Source organism: Podarcis gaigeae (assembly GCF_964106915.1).
Source record: "Podarcis gaigeae genome assembly, chromosome: W".
Classification (NCBI taxonomy): domain Eukaryota; kingdom Metazoa; phylum Chordata; class Lepidosauria; order Squamata; family Lacertidae; genus Podarcis; species Podarcis gaigeae.
Genome location: NC_139695.1, coordinates 8,096,953 through 8,119,623, shown reverse-complemented (window position 1 = coordinate 8,119,623; position 22,671 = coordinate 8,096,953). Strand labels below are relative to the sequence as shown.

Sequence of the window (22,671 nt, the reverse complement as noted above, 5' to 3'; positions counted from 1 at the left end):
GCGCTGAAGGTGCCCGCCGAGTCCCACGGTCACAGGCTTCACCCGCCTGTGGTTTCAGAAGGGTTCCCGCTTCGTCGTAGCGGCAAGACCCGATTTCCGCGGAGCTAAATCCCTCAGAACTAGAGGGAATCTGCCATTGCCGATGGCGCCGCCTCCGGAAGTGCCTTCTTTGAAGGTTTTTAAGCAGAGGTTGGCCATCTGTCCTGGATGCTTTAGCTGAGATTCCTGCTTTGCAGGGGGTTGGAGGTCCCTTCCAACTCTACAATTCTATGATTCTATGAAGATAATTACAGCTGAGTCCAAGAGCAGCCATGGCCCTCCTTTGCAGACCATCCCACTACAGACTCTCCAATGAGCTTTCAAAGTATTTATCAGACACAGGAGAGCCCCAGGGAAGAAGGCTTCCATCAGGAAACTAGCCACAGATCTTGGAAGCAAACGAAGTTCCAAAACTGGTCATTGTACATTCATGATGGTATCAGTAGAGATGTAAAAATTCCAGAAATTTTGATGCCATGAGAAAAAAATGTTCCCCTCCCCCTGTTTTTTCCCAGAAAAAATAGAAATTTGGGGGAAATTGAAAAAATGTTCAGTGTGGAGTAGTTTTACAAATTGCATGAAATGCAATGTATGTAAAAGTATTATGCTTGCAATGAAACAGGTAACCACCTCGCTTTCCCTCAAAAGCAACAAAAAAAAGCAAGAAACCATCAACATAAAAAATAATCAGATTTGCCCCTTAGCACCAACAGCAAATGAAGTTAAGGTCCACCTCAATATTTACGGTAAGCTCCATAGAAGGTCTACCCTTTGAGTAGTGCTTTAAAAAGAAAAGAAACAGAAGACACAACATATACATGCAGTTTCTTCTATCTCATTTTCTGAACTACTGCTATCATTTCCATTTCTTCTTCCTCTTTTTCATTTTTCTCATGGACTTCTAAAAAACAGCTTTCAATTTTTTTGCATGCCAGGCCCAGAAGTGTTGTACTAAGGCTCAAACTCTGTTTGAAAGGAAAAGGAGAGTGTGTGGGTTTTTTAATTGAATTTGTTATTATATATTATAAACTGCATGATAGTAAGACAGCTTCTAAACAGTTAACAAAAATATACAACAGAACATTAAAATGATTGATAAAACACAGTTAAAAGCAGGTATTTAAGAGTATTCAAAAGATGATTAAAGTCAGCAGTGGTTAAAAGGAAGTAAATCACATGCAGCTTCTATGTGTTCAGATGGGCTGTTTACAACAGCCCTAACGAAAATGTTTTGAGCAGTTGCCGGAAAGAGTACAGTGAGAGCACCTGCCTCCTGGTGTCAGTGGGGGGGGAATTGAAAAATTGGGGGAGGGACCAGGCTTTTTTCTGTTTTTTCCCAAAACCGTTTTTTTCAAGAAAAATTGAAAAAAATTATGTGTGGAATATTCAAACTATATCAAACAATTTTTTAAAAAAAATTCCGGGGGAAAAGAGTTTTGGGGAAAAACAGAAAAAAACCTGGGGGGTTTTTCGATTTTTCCGGGGGGTTTTTCAGGCCTTCCCATCTCTAGGTATCAGGGTGGTTATAGGTTATCCCACTTTCAGGACAGTTTGCCCCTGCAAAAGTTTCAGGGAGCACAACTGGTGCAGGCCCCATAACTTCCTGCTGAAATCCTATAACATTTCATACCAGAAATGTGAGGGCTATTGTGTGGATCAGTGGGCTGGGGCGTCTTTTCATTCAGCATCTGTTGCACAAGAGTTGCTCCTTCAGATAGTAATAGCACAATAACACTGCAGAACAACTAATAAAGCAGAATGATATTTGGACAGTCTGGTGCAACTACACCACAAACGCGCTCTTATTGTGTCAGTGAAATGCTGCAAAATAGAACCCACACACCAGTCTGGAGGGAGAGCCCAGACACTGCAATTGTCCAATCTATCGGCAGGAGGCGGGGAGTGGGGTGGAGGGGGTCTTTGCTTCTACCACCAAGGCACTTTCCTGCCCTCTCCAATTATTTCAGAGTCACTTTTGCGAAATATTTTCCATCTCCCACAGTTTGAACACAACACCACTCCCCGCCCCCGTGTTGACTCATCAATTCACAGCACTGATCACTTGCACAGTACTAATATCTTCAAATATTTTATCTTTTTTTTTATTACAGTGGACACTCGGGTTGCAAACGTGATCTGTGCGGGAAGCACGTTCGCAACCCGCAGCATCCACAACCTGCAGCGCCGTGTCTGCGCACGCACGGGTTGCAATTCAGCACTTCTGTTTTGTTTTTTTAAAAAGATATTTATTGACGTTTCCAAAAAGTTATATAAAAATAAAAAATAACAAAAAAACCAAAAAACCACATACCACAACAAGTATAATTTCAATCCCTTATTTTCTTATACCTTACTTTCCCAACCTCCTCATACCTCCCCTTTCTGTATTCCAATTTCTAATTAATTAATCACAGCAAATCCCTCCCATAATTTCTATTGATTTTCAACTTTTCTTTTCTTAATTATATAATCATTACAGCTAGAAACCACTTAATTTCTAAACCAACATCGTTCTAACATTCATTTATTTTGCAATGTTTCTTAAGATAGTCCTTAAATTTCTTCCAATCTTCTTCCGCTGTCTCTCTCCCCTGGTCTCGGATTCTGCCGGTCATTTCTGCCAATCCCATATAGTCTATCACCTTCACCTGCCATTCTTCCAAGGTGGGTAGATCTTGTGTCTTCCAATACTTTGCGATGAGTATTCTTGCTGCTGTTGTGGCGTACATAAAGAATGTTCTATCCTTCTTTGACACCAATTGGCCGACCATACCCAAGAGAAAGGCCTCTGGTTTCTTCAAGAAGGTATATTTAAATACCTTTTTCAGTTCATTATAAATCATTTCCCAGAACGCCTTAATCTTTGGGCACGTCCACCAAAGGTGAAAGAACGTACCTTGATTTCCTTTACATTTCCAACATTTATGTAATGGGTTAAGGGGCTGCTTGTGCGTAAATGGCTGAGTTCTTAACTCCTGCAATCAGTTCCTAAACTCTCCCCGTCCGCGGAGCCATGGGTGCATGGCTCCCTCAATCGCTGGCAGAATCCGTCAGTGGGCGCTTCCGGAATTTACGCCAACATAGGAGTTCCATAACGGAAACCCTCCTTTTGGAATCTCTGCGTGACAGTTTCCTACGCGGAGTGGGCGTCCCCAGCGGAGGTCCTGAAACCTCTCCGCTGTTCTCACTGGAAGTATCTGGGAGCCATCCCTCCGACTGAGTTTCTGCGGGAACTCTCTCTCTCCCCCTGCTGGTTCCTTCCTCAGCATCCGAGGGTCTCCTAACCTCCTTGAGCCCTTCCACCACCTGACTCTCCGATGGCAGTTCCCTGACAATTTATTATCAGACAAGTGGTAAATTTTTGCAAGCTTGACTGGGGTCATGCACCACCTATAAATCATTTTCATAATATTCTCTCTTAAGGCATTACATGCCGTAAATTTCATACCGGTGGTCCACAACTTTTCCCAGTCAGCAAACATAATGTTATGACCAATATCTTGTGCCCACTTGATCATAGCTGATTTGACCGTTTCATCCTGTGTATTCCATTTCAACAGCAAGTTATACATTCTTGACAAATTTTTTGTATTGGGTTCTAGCAATTCTGTTTCCAGTTTTGATCTTTCCACCTGGAAGCCAATTTTCCTGTCTATCTTGTAAATCTCCATTATTTGATAATAATGGAGCCAATCTCGCACTTTATCTTTTAATTTCTCATAACTCTGCAATTTCAGTTTATCCCCTTCTTGTTCCAAAATTTCCCAGTATCTCGGCCATTTTGACTCCATATTAAGTTTTTTTACAGCCTTTGCCTCCATTGGCGACAACCACCTTGGAGTTTTATTTTCCAGCAAATCTTTATACTTAATCCAGACATTGTACAATGCTTTCCTGACAATATGATTTTTGGAAGCTTTATGAGCTTTGACCTTGTCGTACCACAGATATGCATGCCATCCAAAAGCATTGTTAAAACCTTCTAAGTCCAAAATGTCTGTATTCTCCAGAAGCAGCCAGTCTTTCAACCAGCAGAAAGCTGCTGATTCATAATATAGTTTAAGGTCTGGCAGGGCAATTCCACCCCTTTCCTTTGCATCAGTTAATATCTTAAATTTTATTCTGGGCTTCTTGCCCTGTCAGACAAATTTAGAAATATATTTCTGCCACTTCTTGAAACAGTCCATCTTGTCAACAATTTGCAATGTTTGAAACAAAAATAACATTCTAGGCAATACATTCATCTTTATAACTGCAATTCTACCCAACAAGGAAAGCTTCAAATTTGTCCAAATTTCTAAATCTTTTTTCACTTCTGTCCAACATTTCTCATAATTATCTTTAAACAAATTCACATTTTTAGCTGTCATATTAATCCCCAAATATTTCACTTTCTTAACCACATTTAACCCTGTCTCATTCTGAAACCTCTCCCTTTCTATAGGTGTTAAATTTTTCTCTAATACCTTAGTTTTTAATTTGTTCAATTTAAATCCTGCAACTTGACCAAACTCTTGAATTAATTCTAGAACCCTTTTAGTACTAGATTCTGGCTCTTGTAATGTAAGTACCAAATCATCTGCAAATGCTCTCAATTTGTATTGTTTAACTCCGACCTGTACCCCTTTAACCAGCTGATCCCTTCTAATCATGTTCAACAAAACCTCCAGGACTGATATAAAAAGTAATGGAGAGATTGGGCACCCCTGACGTGTCCCTTTTTCTATCTTGAATTCTTCCGTAACCACATTATTTACAATTAGCTTTGCTTTTTGCTCTGAATATATTGCACCTATACCGTATTCGAATCCTTGGCCTACCCCCATCCCCTGGAGATTCTTCTTCATAAAACTCCAAGAAATGTTGTTAAAGGCTTTCTCCGTGTCCACAAATATCAAAACTGCTTTGGTATTTATATTCACTTCTAACTTTTCCAAAATGTCAATTAAGTTCCTTACATTGTCTGACAGATGTCTTCTCGGGAGAAAGCCCGCTTGGTCTCTATGAATCTCCTCCATCAAAACTTTTTTCAATCTCTTAGCCAAAATGTCAGCAAAGATTTTGTAATCCACATTTAGTAACGAAATAGGGCGGTAGTTCTTAAGTTGAGTCTTTTCAGTCTCTGTCTTCGGTATAAGTGTAATAAAAGCCTCTTTCCACGATTCTGGTGCCCTTTTCCCCTCCAAAATTTCATTGCAGACTTCCTTCAAAGGTTGTAGTAACCACTCCTTCAAAGCTTTATAATATCTGGAAGTCAACCCATCCGGTCCCAGAGATTTTCCCAATTGCATGTTTTGAATGGCACCTTCTATTTCCTGTTCAGTTATTTTCTGATTTAAAACTATTTTACTTTCATGAGAAATTTTTTTCAATCCATTTTTCTCAAGAAATTGTTCTATGTCCGATTCTTTCTGCGGCCCTTGTGAATATAGTTATTTAAAATATCTCTGGAAGCAGTTTCTGATCTCAATTGGATTATAGATGTTCTTTCCTTCCACTTCTAAATTTGTAACCGTATTCAGTTTTTGTCTTTTCCTCATTTGCCAAGTCAATAATTTACCACATTTATCTTCTGATTCAAAAGTCTTTTGTCTCATTTGTTTAATTTTCCATTCTATTTCTTGATTCATCAATTCCATGTATTGTGTTTGATATAACTTAATTTCTCTCAAGATCTCATGAGACTTTGGTTTTGATCTTAATTTCCTTTCCCCTTCTTTTATCTTCTCCAAAATCTTATCTTTCTTCTCATTTTGGCTTCTCTTCTTTATTGCATTTTGTTGTATCAAGAATCCTCGCATAACGGCTTTACTTGTGTCCCAGATTACTCTTTTTTCAACATTGGTCTTCATATTTATTTCAAAATAGTCTCTCAAAGTTTTTTGGGCCTTTTTGTATACTTCTTCATCTCTAAATAAGGTGTCATTCATCCTCCATCTGAAGGAGCCAGCAGTTATTTGCTTCATCTCCATCTTTACAGCATTATGGTCGGAGCAAGTTTTGGGGCAGATTTCTACTTTTTTTATCTTTGGTGCCATTCCTCTAGTAACCCATATTTGGTCAATTCTAGTCCATGTCATTTTGGCTTCAGAAAAGAAGGTTCCCTCTCTCTCAAGAGGGTTTTTTGTTCTCCAAATATCAACCAAATTCAGCACTTCTGCGCATGCGCAAAGTGCAATTTAGTGCTTCTGCGCAAGCACAAGTGCTGAAACCCAGAAATAACCTGTTCCAGTACTTCCAGGTTCGGCACGGTGCGCAACCTGAAGCGTCTGCAACCCGAGGTGTGACTGTATTATTAGCATTAGCATTAGCATTAGCATTAGCATTAGCATTAGCATTAGCATTAGCATTAGCATTAGCATTTATATCCCAGCTTCCCCCCCCCCAAGGAGCTCAAAGTGGTGTACATGATTTTCTCCCCTTCCTCATTCAATTCCCACGACAACCCTGTGAGGTGGGTTAGGCTGAGAGAGGCAGTGAATGGACCAAGGTCACACCCAGTGAGCTTCATGGCAGCCAGGTGGGGATTTGAACCCTGGTCTCTCCCAGGTCTTAGTCTGACACTCTTAACGACTACACCACACTGGTTCTTTCTTGTAGCCAGCCTCTGATTTCTCCATCCACACCCTGCTGGCCATTCAAATACAAATCACAAGACCTCAGCCCAGATCAAGCCACAGCACCCATCCCGTCAGATTCCCATTGCTTGGAGCCACCCTCAAGCCTCCCATCACCGGGAGAAATCCATCTCTATATAATTTATTAATTTATAGGTTGTCACTGGAAGAGGACAGAAGAGCCCAAACCCAGGAAAAACCCCAGGAGCAATCTATTCCACCTCCCTGCCCAGAGGTGAGGGCCTAAGGCACGCCCCCTATCGGTGACCCCGGGGGAGTTCCTAGTTGATGTGCATCAGCAGGACTCCCCCTACTGGTGGTTAACCCTTCCTGGACTTCAAGCGGATGGGCTGAAGCCGGATATAGTCGGTTAGGACCAATGCCTAAGCCAATACCGTTCATCACCTGTAACCAATAAAGTTGTGGCCTTATTTAGCCCATTAACCTTAATAATTGTGTCATGTGTCTTTATTTCCACTGGGGGGGGGGTGGTGGCAGGAACTCGCCACGCAAGCAGGACATTTACGGGGGGGGGGGGGGGTTAGCAGTTCTCTCCCACTGTTGAGCCCCAGGCAACTAGTATTCACTCTGGAGGTGCCATCATGACTAGTAGCCACTGTTCACCTTACACCCCACACATTTGCCTAACCCTCCTTTTACTGTTATATCACATTTATATTCTACCTGGGCTCCCCTCTATTTTATCCTCAAAACTACCGATATGCTGTGAGGTACACACTGGTGTTAAGTTCGTCATCATTTCAGGACAGACTGCTAAGAGAATTTTGCTCCCAATCTACTGTTAACTTTTTCCTAGTCTGACACTCTAACCATTGAGCTCTGCACGTGCTCAAAGCAGGCCTCGCTTCAGCTAGCTCCAGCCACAGTTCAACCTTCCTCCTCACCACCCACCCCCACCCCCACCCCAAACAAAGCAAACAAAGCAACCGCTGGAAACATGTCCAAGTCGGGGAGATGTAGGTCGTGGGAAGCCATTTCCTCTCAGGGTTCATCCCCCGCCCCGCGAAAAGCAACAGCCCCCCCCTCACCTCCAGCTCTTTGAAGAAGATGCAGCTGCGTGCCCACTCCACGATGGCGAAGAGGGTCTGATCTGCCATCTTACACATGAGGCCAAAGGCGCTGAGCTTGTTGTGGAGGCCCTTGCTCTGCTCCTCCTGCAGGCAGGACAGGATGCAGGCCTTGACTTGCGCCTCGTCGGGCTCCTGCTCCAGCAACTTCAGGATCACGTTGGGCATGTCGGCCCCAGTGGCTGGGGAGCCGCCGCTGGGGTAGACCTCTGGGTAGGGGTACGGCGGAGCTGCCTCGTTTGGATGCATCACGTATGGGTCCGGGAACTTGGACTTGATGGCCCAGCTGGCGAAAGGCGGGTAGTGGTAACCCGAGAGCGGCCCGTGACCCGAGGGCACTGGCATGGCCAGCGCGGGCGTCCCGTAGGAGCTGCACTCATAGTCGATGGGCGTCATGGCGTTGGAGCTGCTTATCCTGCTGCCACTGCTGGAGCTGCTGCTGCTGCTGGGCAGGGGTAGCCCCTTTGCCACCTCAGGCTGGTAGTGTTGGCTCAGGTCGTGCAGCGAGGCCGACAGCCCGCCGGACTCCTCCGCCGCCTGCACCGGGGACACGATGGGCGGCTGGGCCGCCGTCTCCAGTTTGAAGCTGTTGGCGTGGATCAGCGCCTTCTTCTGCTGTTTCATGGCTCGGTCCTGCTTGTACATGGGCCTGAACCTGTTCCAGCCACCCCGCATGCGGTTGGCACGCACGGCTGGAGGGAGGAGGGAGGGAGGAGAAGAAGGGGCAAAGGGAGAGAAAGCGGGGAAAAGGCATCAGACAAAATCCGGCCAGGAAGGCCCAGTGTTATGTATTGAAGTTCTCACCCTGGCCAACAGGGGTATTGTGTATATAGTTGTCACTCAGGTCCACGTAAGTTAATTTAGGCGGGAAACCCTGGGCTGTTGTTGTTACAATGTTGACAGCCGGCTGCCTATAAAAGCAGGCCGGCTGAGCTGTTTGCTGTTCAGTTCAGTTCCAGCTTACCTATAAAGAACTACTTGGAGAAATCTCTGTGTTGTCTGCTATGTCCACCCACTATTTAATACTGGCGACGGGGATGGGATCAGATGGACATCAGAGCACAGCCACATTTGGACACTCACTGAGCAAAATCACTGAACAGAACCCAATTCAGAGCTAACCATACTGGCTAGAGCACTGTGTTCCATCCATCGCCCACCACATCGGCATCGGAACCATGGCTTCACTCGTGCCTCTACTGCCATTTGCCCCAGCTTCTGAATCATGGGACTCCTGTCTTGCTCGGTTCGGCTGCTGCCTCCAAGCAAACGAGCTGACGGAAGGGTCAGAGGAGAGTAAGTGGGGCCTATTCCTCAGCCTCTGCGAGCCTGAGGTGTTCGAGATGGCCCGAGTTTTGGTCGCGCCACTAGCAGTCCAGGCAGCGCCATGGGACGTGCTAAAAGAGAAGCTAAAAAACCACTACGCCCCGAAGCCATCCAAAATTGCTGTCATAGTGGCATAGTGATTAGTTTACTAGGACCTGGGAGAGACCTGGGTTCAAATCCTCCCACTCGGCCTCGAAGCTCCCTGGGTGTGGCATTAGAGGCCAGCCCGTAGAAACCAACTCCTAGGGGTCGAGGTCCCTTTGCCCACCCCCTAACAAAATATTCGAGGGGGACAGTCCCCCCCCCGGTTGATGGGCATTGCTACTCAAGTGATGTGATGTGTGTGCAGGAAGGGGCTTACCTGCCCTCCCACAATATTTCATACAAGTTTGCCCCCTGGACCAGTCACTGCTTGTCACCCTAGCCTACCTCACAGGGTTGTCCTTGGGATTAGATTGCGCCACTCTGGACGCTACGTGGATGTCACATTGAGCTTCTCCGAGGAAAAGAGGAGATATAAATGCAAGTAATGAATGAAAAAATAGCATCCAACCAGGGAGCATCCTTCTCTTTCGTTCCCTTTTTCATGCACCCATTTGCTCCACGCAGAATAATAGAAGAACATAAGAACGTGGGGCAGTTGCCTTTTGCCAAGTCAGAGACTCCTGGTCTATAGAGCTCGGAATTGTCTCCACTGACTGGCAGCATCTCCTCATAAGTCTTCTCCCAGCCCTGCTTCCTGGAGATGTCCCTGGGGACTAAGCCTGGGACCTTCTGAACTATAGCCCTTCTCCGCCCCTCACGGCGACCCCTGGTGGATAAAGCCACGCAAAGGCCAGTCGCAAGGCATCACAGGGTATGGGCACTCTGCATTCACTCAAAGGCACTGCAATGGTATTGCTAGAGAGTGTTGCGATGGGATTCAATCGGGAAGGGAGAACCCTGTACCTCTGCCACCTTAAGCTCCTTGGAGAACGAGGTGGGATATAAATGCAAACAAAGAAATATTTTGGACTACAACTCCCATCAACCACCATCCGCTGGGGCTGATGGGAATTGTAGCTCAGAAACCTCCAGGATGAGGCCCAAGGTTTCATCACACAAGCTCCGCCAAGGCACAGAACAGAAGAATCTGGCGGACACTGGTGGGGGTTCTAGCTAAGGGTCCATCTAACCCACCGGTATTGTCTGCTGTGCTGGCAGCAGCTCTCCGGCCAAGGGTCCTTTTAAGGAGGGGGGTGCCAAGGATTGAACCTGGAGCCTTTGGCATGCAAAGTGGGGGCACTTCACCACCGAGCAGATCCCCCCCCCATGGTGCCTGCTATCAGAGGGGTTCCAGCCAGCCAGGTTCTGCACAATGGGCGTGCCCAATGGACTCCAGTGAGTCGGGACCGTGGCCGAGACACTCGGTACTGCTCAGGATAGGAGGCTATTTCCTTGCAACGGTAGAAAAAGCTGAGCACCTGCCGGAATAAATGCTGGGATTTAAACAAAAAGCAAATCTTAATATTATTTTTATTCCTTTCCCCTGGGATCTTTGGAAAGGGAAGTGTTTGCTAGGGTTAGAACTTTTTTACAACCTCATGTTCCTGTAGCTTAGTTAGATGAACTTTTGCCTAAAAACAAAGGAATGAACTGTCATTTCCAAAACTTTTGAAAAAAGGTCACCCTGAAATCAATACATTGATTTTTGTATATGTAACTGTATAATGTATTATGCATAGCATGTATACAGGAAAAATAGAGCTTGCAAATTTTCTAATACATGTACAATGTTTTATACATGGTTCATCACTTCTATTGCTGAGAATAAATTGAGGATCTTGTGCGACATTGTAATGATTATGATTATGATTATGATTATGATTATGATTATGATTATGATTATGATTATGATTATGATTATGATTATATTTATATTTATACCCTGCCCATCCAGCTGGGTTTCTCCAACCACAATTGTATATTGCCACAGAAAGAAATATTAAAAATTAAGAAGTTAATTGTTTGCCCAAAAATCTTTCCCTATAGACCAATATTTGGATTCTTCTTGAACATTCGCCAAAGTTTTAGGAAGTTCCAGGCAGCTGTAAAAGTTATAAACAGTTCCATGAAGTTTTTAAAAGTGCTGATAGTTATGAGTAGTAACTTTACATATACAGTGTTTCCAACTTTTCATTTTAGGGCAACCTTTTTCCATAACTGAGAATAATTAGTCCCTTTTTCAGTGTTTTTAAGCAAAAGTGCATCCCATTATGATACAGGAAATTGGTATACCCCTAGTGCCCAAACAAACACACAGACATGCCTTCTTGGCACTGCCTGCTTTCATCCACATGCCTTGGGATATGTGTAGAGGGTGCTTCTGAGCATGTACAAAGTATCTCCCGCACACATACACGAAAACCCTATCTCCACTGGCTTATCACACAGCTCACCCATAAGCATGTCTGAGTCTGTATGTGCAACTGGAGATGGTGAAGGGACAATCACCCTTAACAAAATTTGAAAATTACAATGGGTAGAGCAGGGAAAGGATTAGATTTTAATTATACTCTATATTGCTTAATGTAGGTTATCAATGGATCTATGAAACCCCTCAAAAAGATATGGGAACTATATATTTGCACACAAATATGGGGATATTTTTTGGGAAGGACGGGAATAAAATTTGGGAATCACAGTTCTTAAAATCTGCTTCCAGATTTCTTTGGGAAAACTCCTTGAAATTATTTCACAGATGGTATTGCACTCCTTTGAAAATGTCAAAAGTATTTCCTTCTTTATCACCTACTAGGTGGAGGGACTGCAATAAACTTCGTACATATTATCATTTACTGTAATTTGGTGCAAGATTTTTGGAATTTATTCTTGACATGAATGATAAATATTGCTAAAGAAACTATTGTTCGTTGCCCAAAATTAATGTTACTGAATATTTTTGATGATACAAATGTAAATATATTGTCAAAAGAATTGGTCTTATATATGACCTTGGCAGCATGAATAAGACAGTTTGAGCATATAATGCCAACTGTGGTTCAACTGGCTGCCACTTAGTTTTCAGGCCCAATTCAGTGCTGGTTTTGACCTATAAAGCCTTAAATGGCTCAGGAGCACCACTCCTCAAGGAGGCCCTTTTTCATGTGGCCCCTCCACGAGAGATCCAGAGGGCGGCAAGATGAGAAGCGGCCTTTCCTGTGGTGGCTCCCCACTTGTGGGATACTCTCCCCATGGGGGGCTAGCCTGGTGCCATCTCTACATATCTTTAAGTGCCAGGCAAAAACATTCCTCTTCAGTCAGGCCTTTGGCTAATTTTATTATGTTTTTAGATATGCTGTAAGCGACCCAAAGTGGCTGGGGAAACCAAACCAGATGGGTGGGGTATAATTATCATCATCATCATCATCTGTGGCCTTTTAAACTGTGGGGGGACATTGTTTTTTAATTGTTACTAAGGGATGTATTTTTGTGATTTTATATTGTACACTGCCCTGTGATCCTCGGATGAAGGGCAGTCTAGAAATGTAATTAATTAATTAATATTAATAATAATAATTGCAACTCAGTGGAACACAGCCCAAAATCTTACACTGGACACTTTGTACCACACACTCTGGAATACAGCTTTAATGGAGAGAAGCACACATATCTGAGATTTTGAAGACGAGTAGAACCTCCGGACACTTTATATGATTTGGCATTCCTTTATGACATAGGCAACAGAACCATCATTTTCAAGACAACCCTCATCGCAAGCCTGGCAACTATGGAACTAGCCTTAATGATCTGATAAAATTGGTAGTCTTTACTTGGGCTTTGCCGCAGTGCAGGAATCACAACTACGGAACCCCTGACAGGTGGCTCTCCAACCTCTGCTTCAAAGCCTCCGAGGAAGGAGAGACCATCACCTCCCGCGGGAGACCCTTCCACTGTCAAACAGCTTTGGCTGTCAGAAATTTCTTCCTGATGCTGAGTCTGAATGAATCTCCTTTCTTGTCGCTTGAAACCATGGGTTCGGGTCCTACCCTCCGGAGCAGGAGAAAACAAGCATGGTCCATTTTCTATGCGACAGCCCTTTATGTATTTGAAGATAGCTCTCATATGATCTCTCTGTGTGTCTATTTTTATCTTGTTTTTATTATTTGAAACCCCAATTGGTTCCCGGAGACATGTGTCCTTCCAGACCTAGACTACTATGCTGTGGAGCAGCCTCCCGTGGGACCAGCGCCCAGCCTCGCCTCCTCCTTTCCACCCCATGGAGCAATTTGCTTTCACTTTATGTTGTTCAAAGCCGCCGCCCCATCCTGCTCTCCAGGCTGCCACGCCGCTGCAAGCTACAGGCAGCCCTCAGCTCTCCAAGGCAGAAAGGTCCCCCGTACAAGACAGCAACCCGCAGTGGCAGCGGCAGCGGAAACAAAGCTGGAAAGTCGGGTTTTAAACTGGGAGTACCAGCAAATAGTGTGCATTGAATTGGTACTGCGGCTTTTTAATTGCTAGACTCTAAATGGGAAATATACCAATCTTCAGCTCACTCAGTGGAAACAGAGCTGGAAAGTCGGGTTTTAAAAGCAATATAAAAATAAATGCGGCTTTTTTTCAGGACTTCTCCAGCAAAGCGCACCGAGCATCAGGAATTGGGCCTGAGCAATGAGACGTGGGGAGGGACTCCTGTCAGATTTAATTATCACCCTATTGCTAGCCCTTTCTCAAAGAGTCAGCATTATGATGCGGGTGAGGCGGCGGGCACGAAATGCTCTTTGGACATAAGAGCGTCAGAAGAGGCTGCACAGGCATTTTGCCTCAAGAACATAAGAGGAGCCCAAGCGGGGGGGGGGGGCATCCAGCCCCGCATCCTGTTCTCACAGTGGCCACCCAGATACCCCCATGGGAAACATGCAAGCAGGATCTGAGCACGTCTGAAAGCACTGCTGCCATTGATAGCCTTATCATCCTGCATGAATTCGTCCAATCCTCTTTTAAAGCCTTCCAGGTTGGTTACCATCACTGGCTCATGAGGAACCACAAGAATACTGTCATCATTATCCGACTTTCCCAATGATAACGGCCTTAGGGGGCCTCCACTCAAATGGAACACTGAATTAATAGTAATAAGGATATTGTGGCTTGCAACTAAGCTTGACAGCATACACAGAAAAAGCACTCAGCTCCTTTACATTTTACATGGTCTCACTTCCAAGAGTCCTTGCAGGGTAAGGTCCCTGCCCTTCTTCTAGAGACCCACACGGGACACATGAAAACCCAGCAGAAGGAGAAGGGGGGATTACTAGGGGACGGGGTGGGTAGAGGGGAAAGAGGCTAAAGATATAAAGGAAGCATATCTAGAACATCTCAAAAAGTCTCTTTTAAACCACCTGGCACTGTTGTTTGGGTGGACGCTGTGTGTGGAGGCGCGCTCTTTTCAAAAACGCAGGTCCTGGCCAGGGAAGGTTTTGCATTCTAGGCAAGAAATGCATGTATACCTATATGTTTTGCTTCCCCGCCCCCTCAGAGGTAGAATAGCAACGGGGGTTAAGAGGGGGAACGAGGAAGAAAATGGCTGGTAGGAGTCAAGTCACCAGTCCTTCCACCCACTCCCGCCCACGTCAAGTCTCACGTCCCCACATCTTGTTTGGGCTGGAGCAGAAGCCCTCCTGGCCGCGGTTAGATCAGAGGCAGCAGCGTCCAGGACATAGGCTAGATGTCAGGATCCCTCCCCCACCCACTTGGCTGAAGGCACTTTCCCATCAGCACCTACCTTCTGTGTTGCAAAGACTCACCCCCTCCCGCCCGCCCAAGACTATGCCAACTGGAGTCACCTTCGAGTTTCATGCCCACCACAAGGCACTTCTGGAACCGGCAATAGGGACACTTCTTGCGTTGTGTCTTGTCGATCTTGCAATTCTGGCTCTCCATACACGTGTAGTGCTTGTTATTCTGCACTGTTCTCTTGAAGAAGCCCTGAGGAGAAGAAGAAGAAGAAGAAGAAGAAGAAGAAGAAGAAGAAGAAGAAGAAGAAGAGGAGGAGGAGGAGGAGGAGGAGGAGGAGGAGGAGTTTGGATTTGATATCCCGCTTTATCACAATCTCCTTTTCCCATCCTCCCCCACAACAAACACTCTGTGAGGTGAGTGGGGCTGAGAGAGTTCAAAGAAGTGTGACTAGTCCAAGGTCACCCAGCAGCTGCATGTGGAGGAGCGGGGAAGCGAACCAGGTTCACCAGATTATGAGTCTACCGTTCTTAACATCTTAACACCACATCTTAATAAAATGTGCAGGGAAAGTGTGAGAAGTTCAAGGAGTTTGGAAGTGCGAAGAATTCCACAGAAACGGGGATCGCAGGTGGGTCCCACACTCCTTGCCTTGAAGACCCCACCCTGCCCAAAGCAGCTGTCACTTGGGAGGAGAATTCAAAAATGCTCTCTGAGTATGCCCAGTGGAACTGTCTACGGGATCACCTCTCCTGGTATGCCCCGCAGAGGTCCTTAAGGTCCATGAATAATCATAGTTTAGACGTCCTGGGTGTGGGATGTGAAACACAAGAGCAGTCAAGTACAACATTCCTAGAGTGAACATGTTTACACATGGGGAGGGATATTTGTCCAGACAGCAGGTAAACTTCCTGTTTCCTTCTGGGCTGGGACAGACTTCCTCTGCATATGACTAGAGGTGGGTGTGGCCTCACCTGTGCAGGTAATGACAAAAGCACAGGGCAGGGCAGCCATCTCTCTCTCTTTCACCACATGCATTGAAGACACAACATCTACTAAGCCAAAGATGCCCTCTTGGCTTCCCAAGAGAGGACAAAGGGACTGTCTTCTTAAGAGATAGATTCCAAGTGTATGTTACTTCATTAAGCTAAGTCTGCCTTCTGGGATCTGAATGTGAACAGAATGTGAGTAAACTCTTTTTATACTTTTGTAAAAGACTGTGTCGTCTCTTCTATTTTATGAGGGAATAAGGCGAAATTACCAGAACAGTTATTATAGAGGCTTTAGCGAGCCTGAGCAAACGCTGCCGTTGCAAACTTAAAATAAAGGGGAATGTGTTACTCTGCTGAAATTGGGGAACTTGTTAACACAAGTTGGATAAGGATATAATCAGACAATATATCCTCTCCTGCAACCCTGAACATTCCCACACTGGGCCCTAAGGAAATCAGATTATCCTCCACCAGGGCCAGGGCCTTCTCAGTGATGGCTCCGACCTAGTGGAATATTCTGTCCCATGAGACCAGGGCCCTGCAGGATTTAATTCCTTCCGCAGGGCCTGTAAAACAGAGCTATTCCACCTGGCTCTCAATTTGAACTTAGCCTAATCTTTTAGTCCCCTTCCTTCCCCCCCCCCCTTTTTATGTAGATTACCTGCTCTGGGATCCCACAGCTCATTCTCCCCTGGTCTCCTCGCTGGCCCAAATAGGACTAACTCAGCCAGCTAGCCCTGGTGATCATCTAATGTTTGTTGGATGGATTTCCCCCCCCCCCCAATTGATTTTTGAATTCTGAATTTATTGTTATTCACGTTTTATACTGTATTTTAAGCTGTTTTTTGTTGCCTCAATTAAGTGTTTTAAATTTGTTGTTAGCCGCCCTGAGCCCGGTTTTCTGAACTGGGAAGGGTGGGGTATAAATAAAAAATTATTATTATTATTATAACTCTCGCTTTAGTACAGTAAATATGCCAGACCTTCCAGAGCAGAGCCTATGATTCTGAGGAACTCACGGTGAACCCGACACAGATGAAGCTCGGGTGCAGGAGGGAGAAGACTGTACCACCTGAGGCCCTTCTTTGTTTGCCCCCTCCACTGGAGACCCGGAGAGCTGCAGTAGGAGAACGGGCCTTTTCAGTGGTGGCTCCCCGCTTGCTGAATGCTCTCCCCAGGGAGGCTCGGCTGTCGCCTCCAATACATATCTGTGGCGCCTGGCGAAAATGTTTTACTTCAGCCAGGCATTCAGCCAATTAACATTCTGTGTCCTTTTAAATGTGTTTAGATAGCTAGCTCTGCTCCTTGTCTCAAAACCCAGTTCCCTCTGGCGCTCTTTGGGACACAAGGGGGGCAACTGGGAAAGCGGCAGGGTGGAATCAGGAGACCTGAATATGTGTGAGAGTGTATCCCACTACACATGTACCAAAGCATTATGATCATCAACTCTGCTCTGGGAAGGGTGACTGTAACCATTTTTGCATCCTTTATCATGGGTATCTGAAGGAACAGCAACACGGCAAAGGGGAGACCAACCTGGCCCCATCCGTGGGCCAGTCAGGAAGCAACTGCTCCAACACTTGCTTTCCTCTGCCTTCCTCCTTGTTTATTTCTTTTGTGCCATGTCTCTCTGGTGGTGAGTCTGTGGGCATAGACTGTTTTTGTCTTTACAGCTGATAGATACTTTGGGGCCCTTTGTAAGATGATAGTGATACTATTAGTAATCATAAATCCATTTAATTTCCCTCTGATTTCACAGTTAACGTTCTCTCTGTCTTTCAATCATTTTATTTGTGTGCTGCCTTTCCAAAGTTAAAACCATATTCAAGGCAGCTTACAACATGTAAAAAAAAACACACAATTACGAACATTCCAAAGTAGTCATAAACAATAAACAACAACAACAATCTCTAAACAATACCACAACCCAAGAGTCATGTCCCCATATGCATCTGATGAAGAAGCTTATACCATGTTAATTTTTTTGGTCTTAGCAGTTCAGGAAAATGGAAATCTGCTTCATACCTAGGCAGAACTTTGGTTCACCTGACTCAACACTGTCTGTATGGACTGGCAGCAGAGCTCACGGGCAGGGGTCATTCCCAGCGCTACTTAGAAAAGCTGGAGATCGAACATGTGGCTTTTAAAATAAAATAATAGTTTCCACGTTTGAATGTTTGCTTATTATAAAGTACCTGTTGTAAACTATCACAGTTTGGAACTACATGCAGAAGACAACACATCGCACCAGGAGTGAAATCATATCATATCATATCATATCCACATGAGGCAGCTCGGAAATGGAAGAGGGAGACGTTTGAGCAAAGCAGGGATGGAGCCACGGTGAGAGGAGGAGGGAAATGTGGCACAACCGGGGAGAGTTTCAGGGCTGAGCAGGGACAATAACCGGAGCACCCTGGACCCAAGCACTTGATAGCAAAGGGTACAACTCCCATCACCCCTAACCAGTCCGGTGGCCATGCTGACTGGGGCAGAGGAGAATTGGGAAGCCAGGGACCCCTTTGGGGACCACAGCTCCAATATAATTAGCATCTAATCAAGCTGTCCCATTCTGGCCCCCACCATCGCCACCTCCCTGACTCCTATCAAGGAGGGGCGACAAGCACCCAAAACTCTGAGGTCCAGCTCCGAGGGCCTTCTGGCAGTTCCCTCACTGCGAGAAGCGAAGCTACAGGGAACCAGGCAGAGGGCCTTCTCGGTAGTGGCGCCTGCCCTGTGGAACACCCCCCGCATCAGGAGATCAGTAATTATATAACATTTAGGAAACATCTGAAGGCAACCCTGTATAGGGAAGCTCTATAAGGTGTAATGTTTTACTGTGTTTTACTATTTTTAATATATATACTGAAAGCCACCCACAGAGTGGCTGGGGCAACCCAATTAAATGGGCGGGATAAAAATAATTTTTTCTTATTATTATTCCAATTCCATCACATCACCATCACCACCTCCACATAAGGAGAAGAATCACATTATATTGTGATTATTTTAAATAAAGCACATTTCCGCAAGTAATTTTGTCTTGCGAACTTCTGCACACCGCCGATGATGTCACAACCTCAGGCAATTAAAAAAAAGATATTCGACTCAGAACAGGGGGGGCGGCTCAGCTCCAGGGATGAATCCTAGAAGAGGCGGCCTCACCCTGGGGAAAGGGAGCCTCAAGAGCGCGCCTCTTCTCAGAATGCAAGATGGGCACGGTTCCTCAGTTGGCTCCACTGCCCAGGCCCCCTCGCTTCAGCCCCGGCACCTGTCTGCAGATACCCCATGCCCTGTCATATTCTGCCTCCTGGAATCTAACCTTCAGCCAGGATGTTAAACTGCAAGAACCATGGGGGGGGGGGCAGTGCCGGCTTACCACACAATTGTTAATTCTGAATTTCAGATTGTTGTAAGCTGCCCTGGGACCTACTAGTGAAGAGTGAGCAATACATTTAATAATTCTAATTATAATTCTGAAGTGTAAGTGAAGGAATACACTTTTTTCCAGCGAGAGACTGAGACAGGGTGGCAGGTGTTTCTTAAGACTAGAGTTTCTCACAGGACCTAACTGGCAACCCACCCACCCCCGCAAGGCGCTTAGGGCATTATCAGTCCCCCAGGGAAAGCGCATCTCCCTTTCGCTGGTGGTGAGGGTGGGGGCGGCCGGGCCTTCAAGCTGGAGCTGCCGATTCCCCCCCCCCCACACACACACACATGATGGGGGGCACCTCCGGAAGTTTGAAGAGACTCCATGGACCTTGCCCATCCTTTGTGGGAGCCTCACAACAAATCCCTCCCCCACCTTCCTTGATCCTACCATTAAGGTGGGAATCTCAAAAGCACCGTCTCAAAACAAGCAAGCAAGCAAAAACACCTTTAGAGACAACAAGGGAGGACGGGGGAACTGGAAAGAAACTAAACCAAACTGAACGAAGAAAAAAAGAATAATGTCTTCCCTCACCCGGCAAATAAATAAATCCACAAAGCAGAAAAATGACCAAGAACAGACATTTTAATTTTATTATTATTAATAATAATAATAATACCCCGCCCATCTGGCTGAGTTTCCCTAGCCACTCTGGGCGGCTCCCAATGGAGTGTTAAAAACAATACAGCATTAAATATTAAAAACTTCCCTAAACAGGGCTGCCTTCAGATGTCTTTTAAAAATAAGATAGCTGCTTATTTCCTTGACATCTGATGGGAGGGCGTTCCACAGGGAGGGCGCCACTACCGAGAAGGCCCTCTGCCTGGTTCCCTGTAACCTCACTTTAAAGGGATGCCCTTGCTGGGTGTCATCATTTGGTGGGGGGGTGGAGGGTAATATTCGCCTCACCCCCCCCTCCAATTTCTCCCTAACCCTTCTCGCACCCACCGCTTGCAAAGCGGCACTTCCCAGCAGGGGGCCCCGCCGAGCACCGTCCTCTGGCGGCCTCCGGAGACCCTGTTTGGCGCAACCCGTTCCTGGAGAGAAGGACGGAGCGGGCCAGCCGGGTCTGGTCCTGAGCACCACTAGCCCTTTGGCACAGAAGGGCCGAGTGCAGCGCTCCGGGGCTCCGTTTGGTTCACCCCCTCGACTCCAGGGAGAGGCGCGCAGGGTCCTCCGGCGTCTTTCGCGCAGCCATATATTTTCCCGCGCCTAAAAAATATACAAGGCACTTTCTTGGAAAATAATTGCCATCACATCCACACCCCGACGTGCACATGCTGCTCACCGGAAAGCGTCCCCAGATCCCCAACCGCCAAACGCTTCCCTAGGTTCAGTTTTTTAATAATATTAACTGCTAAGACTTGCGGTTCCCCAAAAGACGAATCTCCTTCATTGAATCATCTTTTGAGAACTCCAGACCGGGATGCATTTTCCCGGACACATTTCCTGATCGAGTCGCCCGCAAACCAGTCGATTTCGTTTATTCCGGAAGCATTGTAGTCATTCTCAGATAAGATTTCCAAAGAATTCCTACCGCGCATTTTTCGAAAAGAGTTTTAGGGACTAAAAGGCCGCGCAAGGGAAGCATTTGCCCCCCGGCCCCCACCCCCTCCCCGGAACAGACTTAGGGAACCTATCGCTCCTGAATGGGAGTGACATCAAATCAGCGTTACATGCGATTTTGCGCGCCGGATCACGGACTCCTTAAAACTCGCGATCCGTAAAATCGGTGCTCGAAGAGAAGTGATAAACATTCGCAGTCCTCCTGTGGCCTCTAAAATATCACAAATGATCGAAAACAAAAACCCCAAAGGAACTGAGGCCGTATTGTGGGTTCTACAGGGCGAGCGTTGTGGGGCTGCGCTACAGAGATGGGCCCGAGAAAATTAAGATGAGTGACGGCTTCTACAGGTCGAAATATGTACCGGGATTTTCAACAGAATATGGGAAAGGTTCTGAGGTTAATGAAGTACTGTTCTGAAGCGCTGGGTAATCCAGAGTTCGATGTGGATGGCTTGGTGCTTAAGAAAAATATATTTAACAATAATTTTGGAGCTATTTTAATCAATATAATGATTTGCATTTATGTTGCTAATATTAGTAGCATGGCTTAATTTTAATGATTATTTTTAATAATACTGAAGCAGTTATCACTATTTCATATAACCATGAAGCAGTGATAGCGATAATAATTCAAATTTTGTTTGCATCCTAATTGTTTCCTTTTCAATCCTGTACTCACCGTTTTGCCCTGCAAATATTTGTAAACCCCATCCCTAGCCGAGAGATGAACCTCTTTTAAATACGCACGTCCAGCGTCATGTATTAAAATACGCCACCATAATTTTCTGCACTGACGGTTTTGCTCTGGGGTGTTTTAGGGCGCTGCAGTTAAGAAGCCCAGGGCGATAGCCAATTTTCAATGCGGCATTTATTATGATAATCCCATCCGGGGGTCATTATTCAGTCGGCGGGTGGAGCGGAGTTCATTGGGGAAGGGGGAGCCTGCATTTTTTTTAAAGAAGGGCATCCGACCCCACAAGCCCACGCTGCTGCCCTGAAACATTTTTGGGGGTCCAAATTTGGGGATCCCTGATCTCAAACCTCTTCCCTCTCTCCTTCCTAAGAAGAAGACCACTAAGGCCCTTTCTCGACTGCGGAAGGCAGTCCCGAGCGGGTCGCTGTCCCTCGACGGCCGGCCCTTACCTTGCAACTCTCGCAGGTGAGCAGTCCGTAATGGTAACCGGATACCTTGTCCTCGCAGACTGGGCAAAGCTCGTCCAGATCATCGTCGTAGGAGCAATCCATCATCTCCTCTGAAAGTAGGAGAGCCGGGCAGCGTCTGAGCCTTAATCGGCGGTGATGGTGGCGGCGGGTCCGGGACCTAAGGGCGGACTGGCAGCGGCACCGACCGACCGACCGATGGGCAGGGAAGGGCAGCCGCCTTTATAACTGGGCGGGAAGGCTGCGCTAGCCCAGTCTCTTCCGCCGCCTCTTGAGGTAGGGGGTGGGGGTGGGGAGGCGGGAGTAAGAAGCGCCCAGCCGAGGAAGGAGGGCGCTGGGGAGTGGAGAGTTAGGGCTCCATTATACCCATGGGGTGGGGCGTCGGGAGTCAGAACCCCCACCCACCCGATGGGGGCAGTGCTCCCCCCCCCCCAGCGGCTTTTTGAGCAGATCTCCGCTTGCCCCACCTCCTGGCGCAGCCCGAAGACGAAACGTCCCATCCTCATCAGCCCAGCTGGAGACTGGCTTCCATGCACTTGAGGCCCCGACGGGGCGCACTGGCTACTCAGGAGCAACAGTGGAGGCGAAAGGGCTACATTGGCTCCCAGTACGTTTCCGAGCACAATTCAAAGTGCTGGTGCTGACCCTTAAAGTCCTAAACGGCCTCCGTCCAGTATATCTGAAGGAGCGTCTCAACCCCCATCGTTCTGCCTGGACACTGAGGTCCAGCGCCGAGGGCCTTC

The 22,671-nt window shown here is 46.3% G+C and overlaps 1 protein-coding gene across 1 annotated transcript in view; it reads right to left on the bottom strand.

The window, feature by feature from the left end:
- The window catches only part of LOC310835947 (steroidogenic factor 1-like), a gene marked incomplete at its 5' end in the record, with an annotated part of 56,175 nt that extends 34,160 nt beyond the window's left edge, over positions 1–22,015 (bottom strand). The window contains 3 exons of the mRNA XM_083720911.1: positions 7,706–8,436; positions 14,890–15,031; positions 21,911–22,015. Of these exons, the coding sequence (XP_083577037.1) occupies positions 7,706–8,436; positions 14,890–15,031; positions 21,911–22,015 (978 nt within the window). The remainder of the gene's footprint in view (positions 1–7,705; positions 8,437–14,889; positions 15,032–21,910) is intronic.
- Between the last annotated feature and the right edge of the window lie 656 nt (positions 22,016–22,671).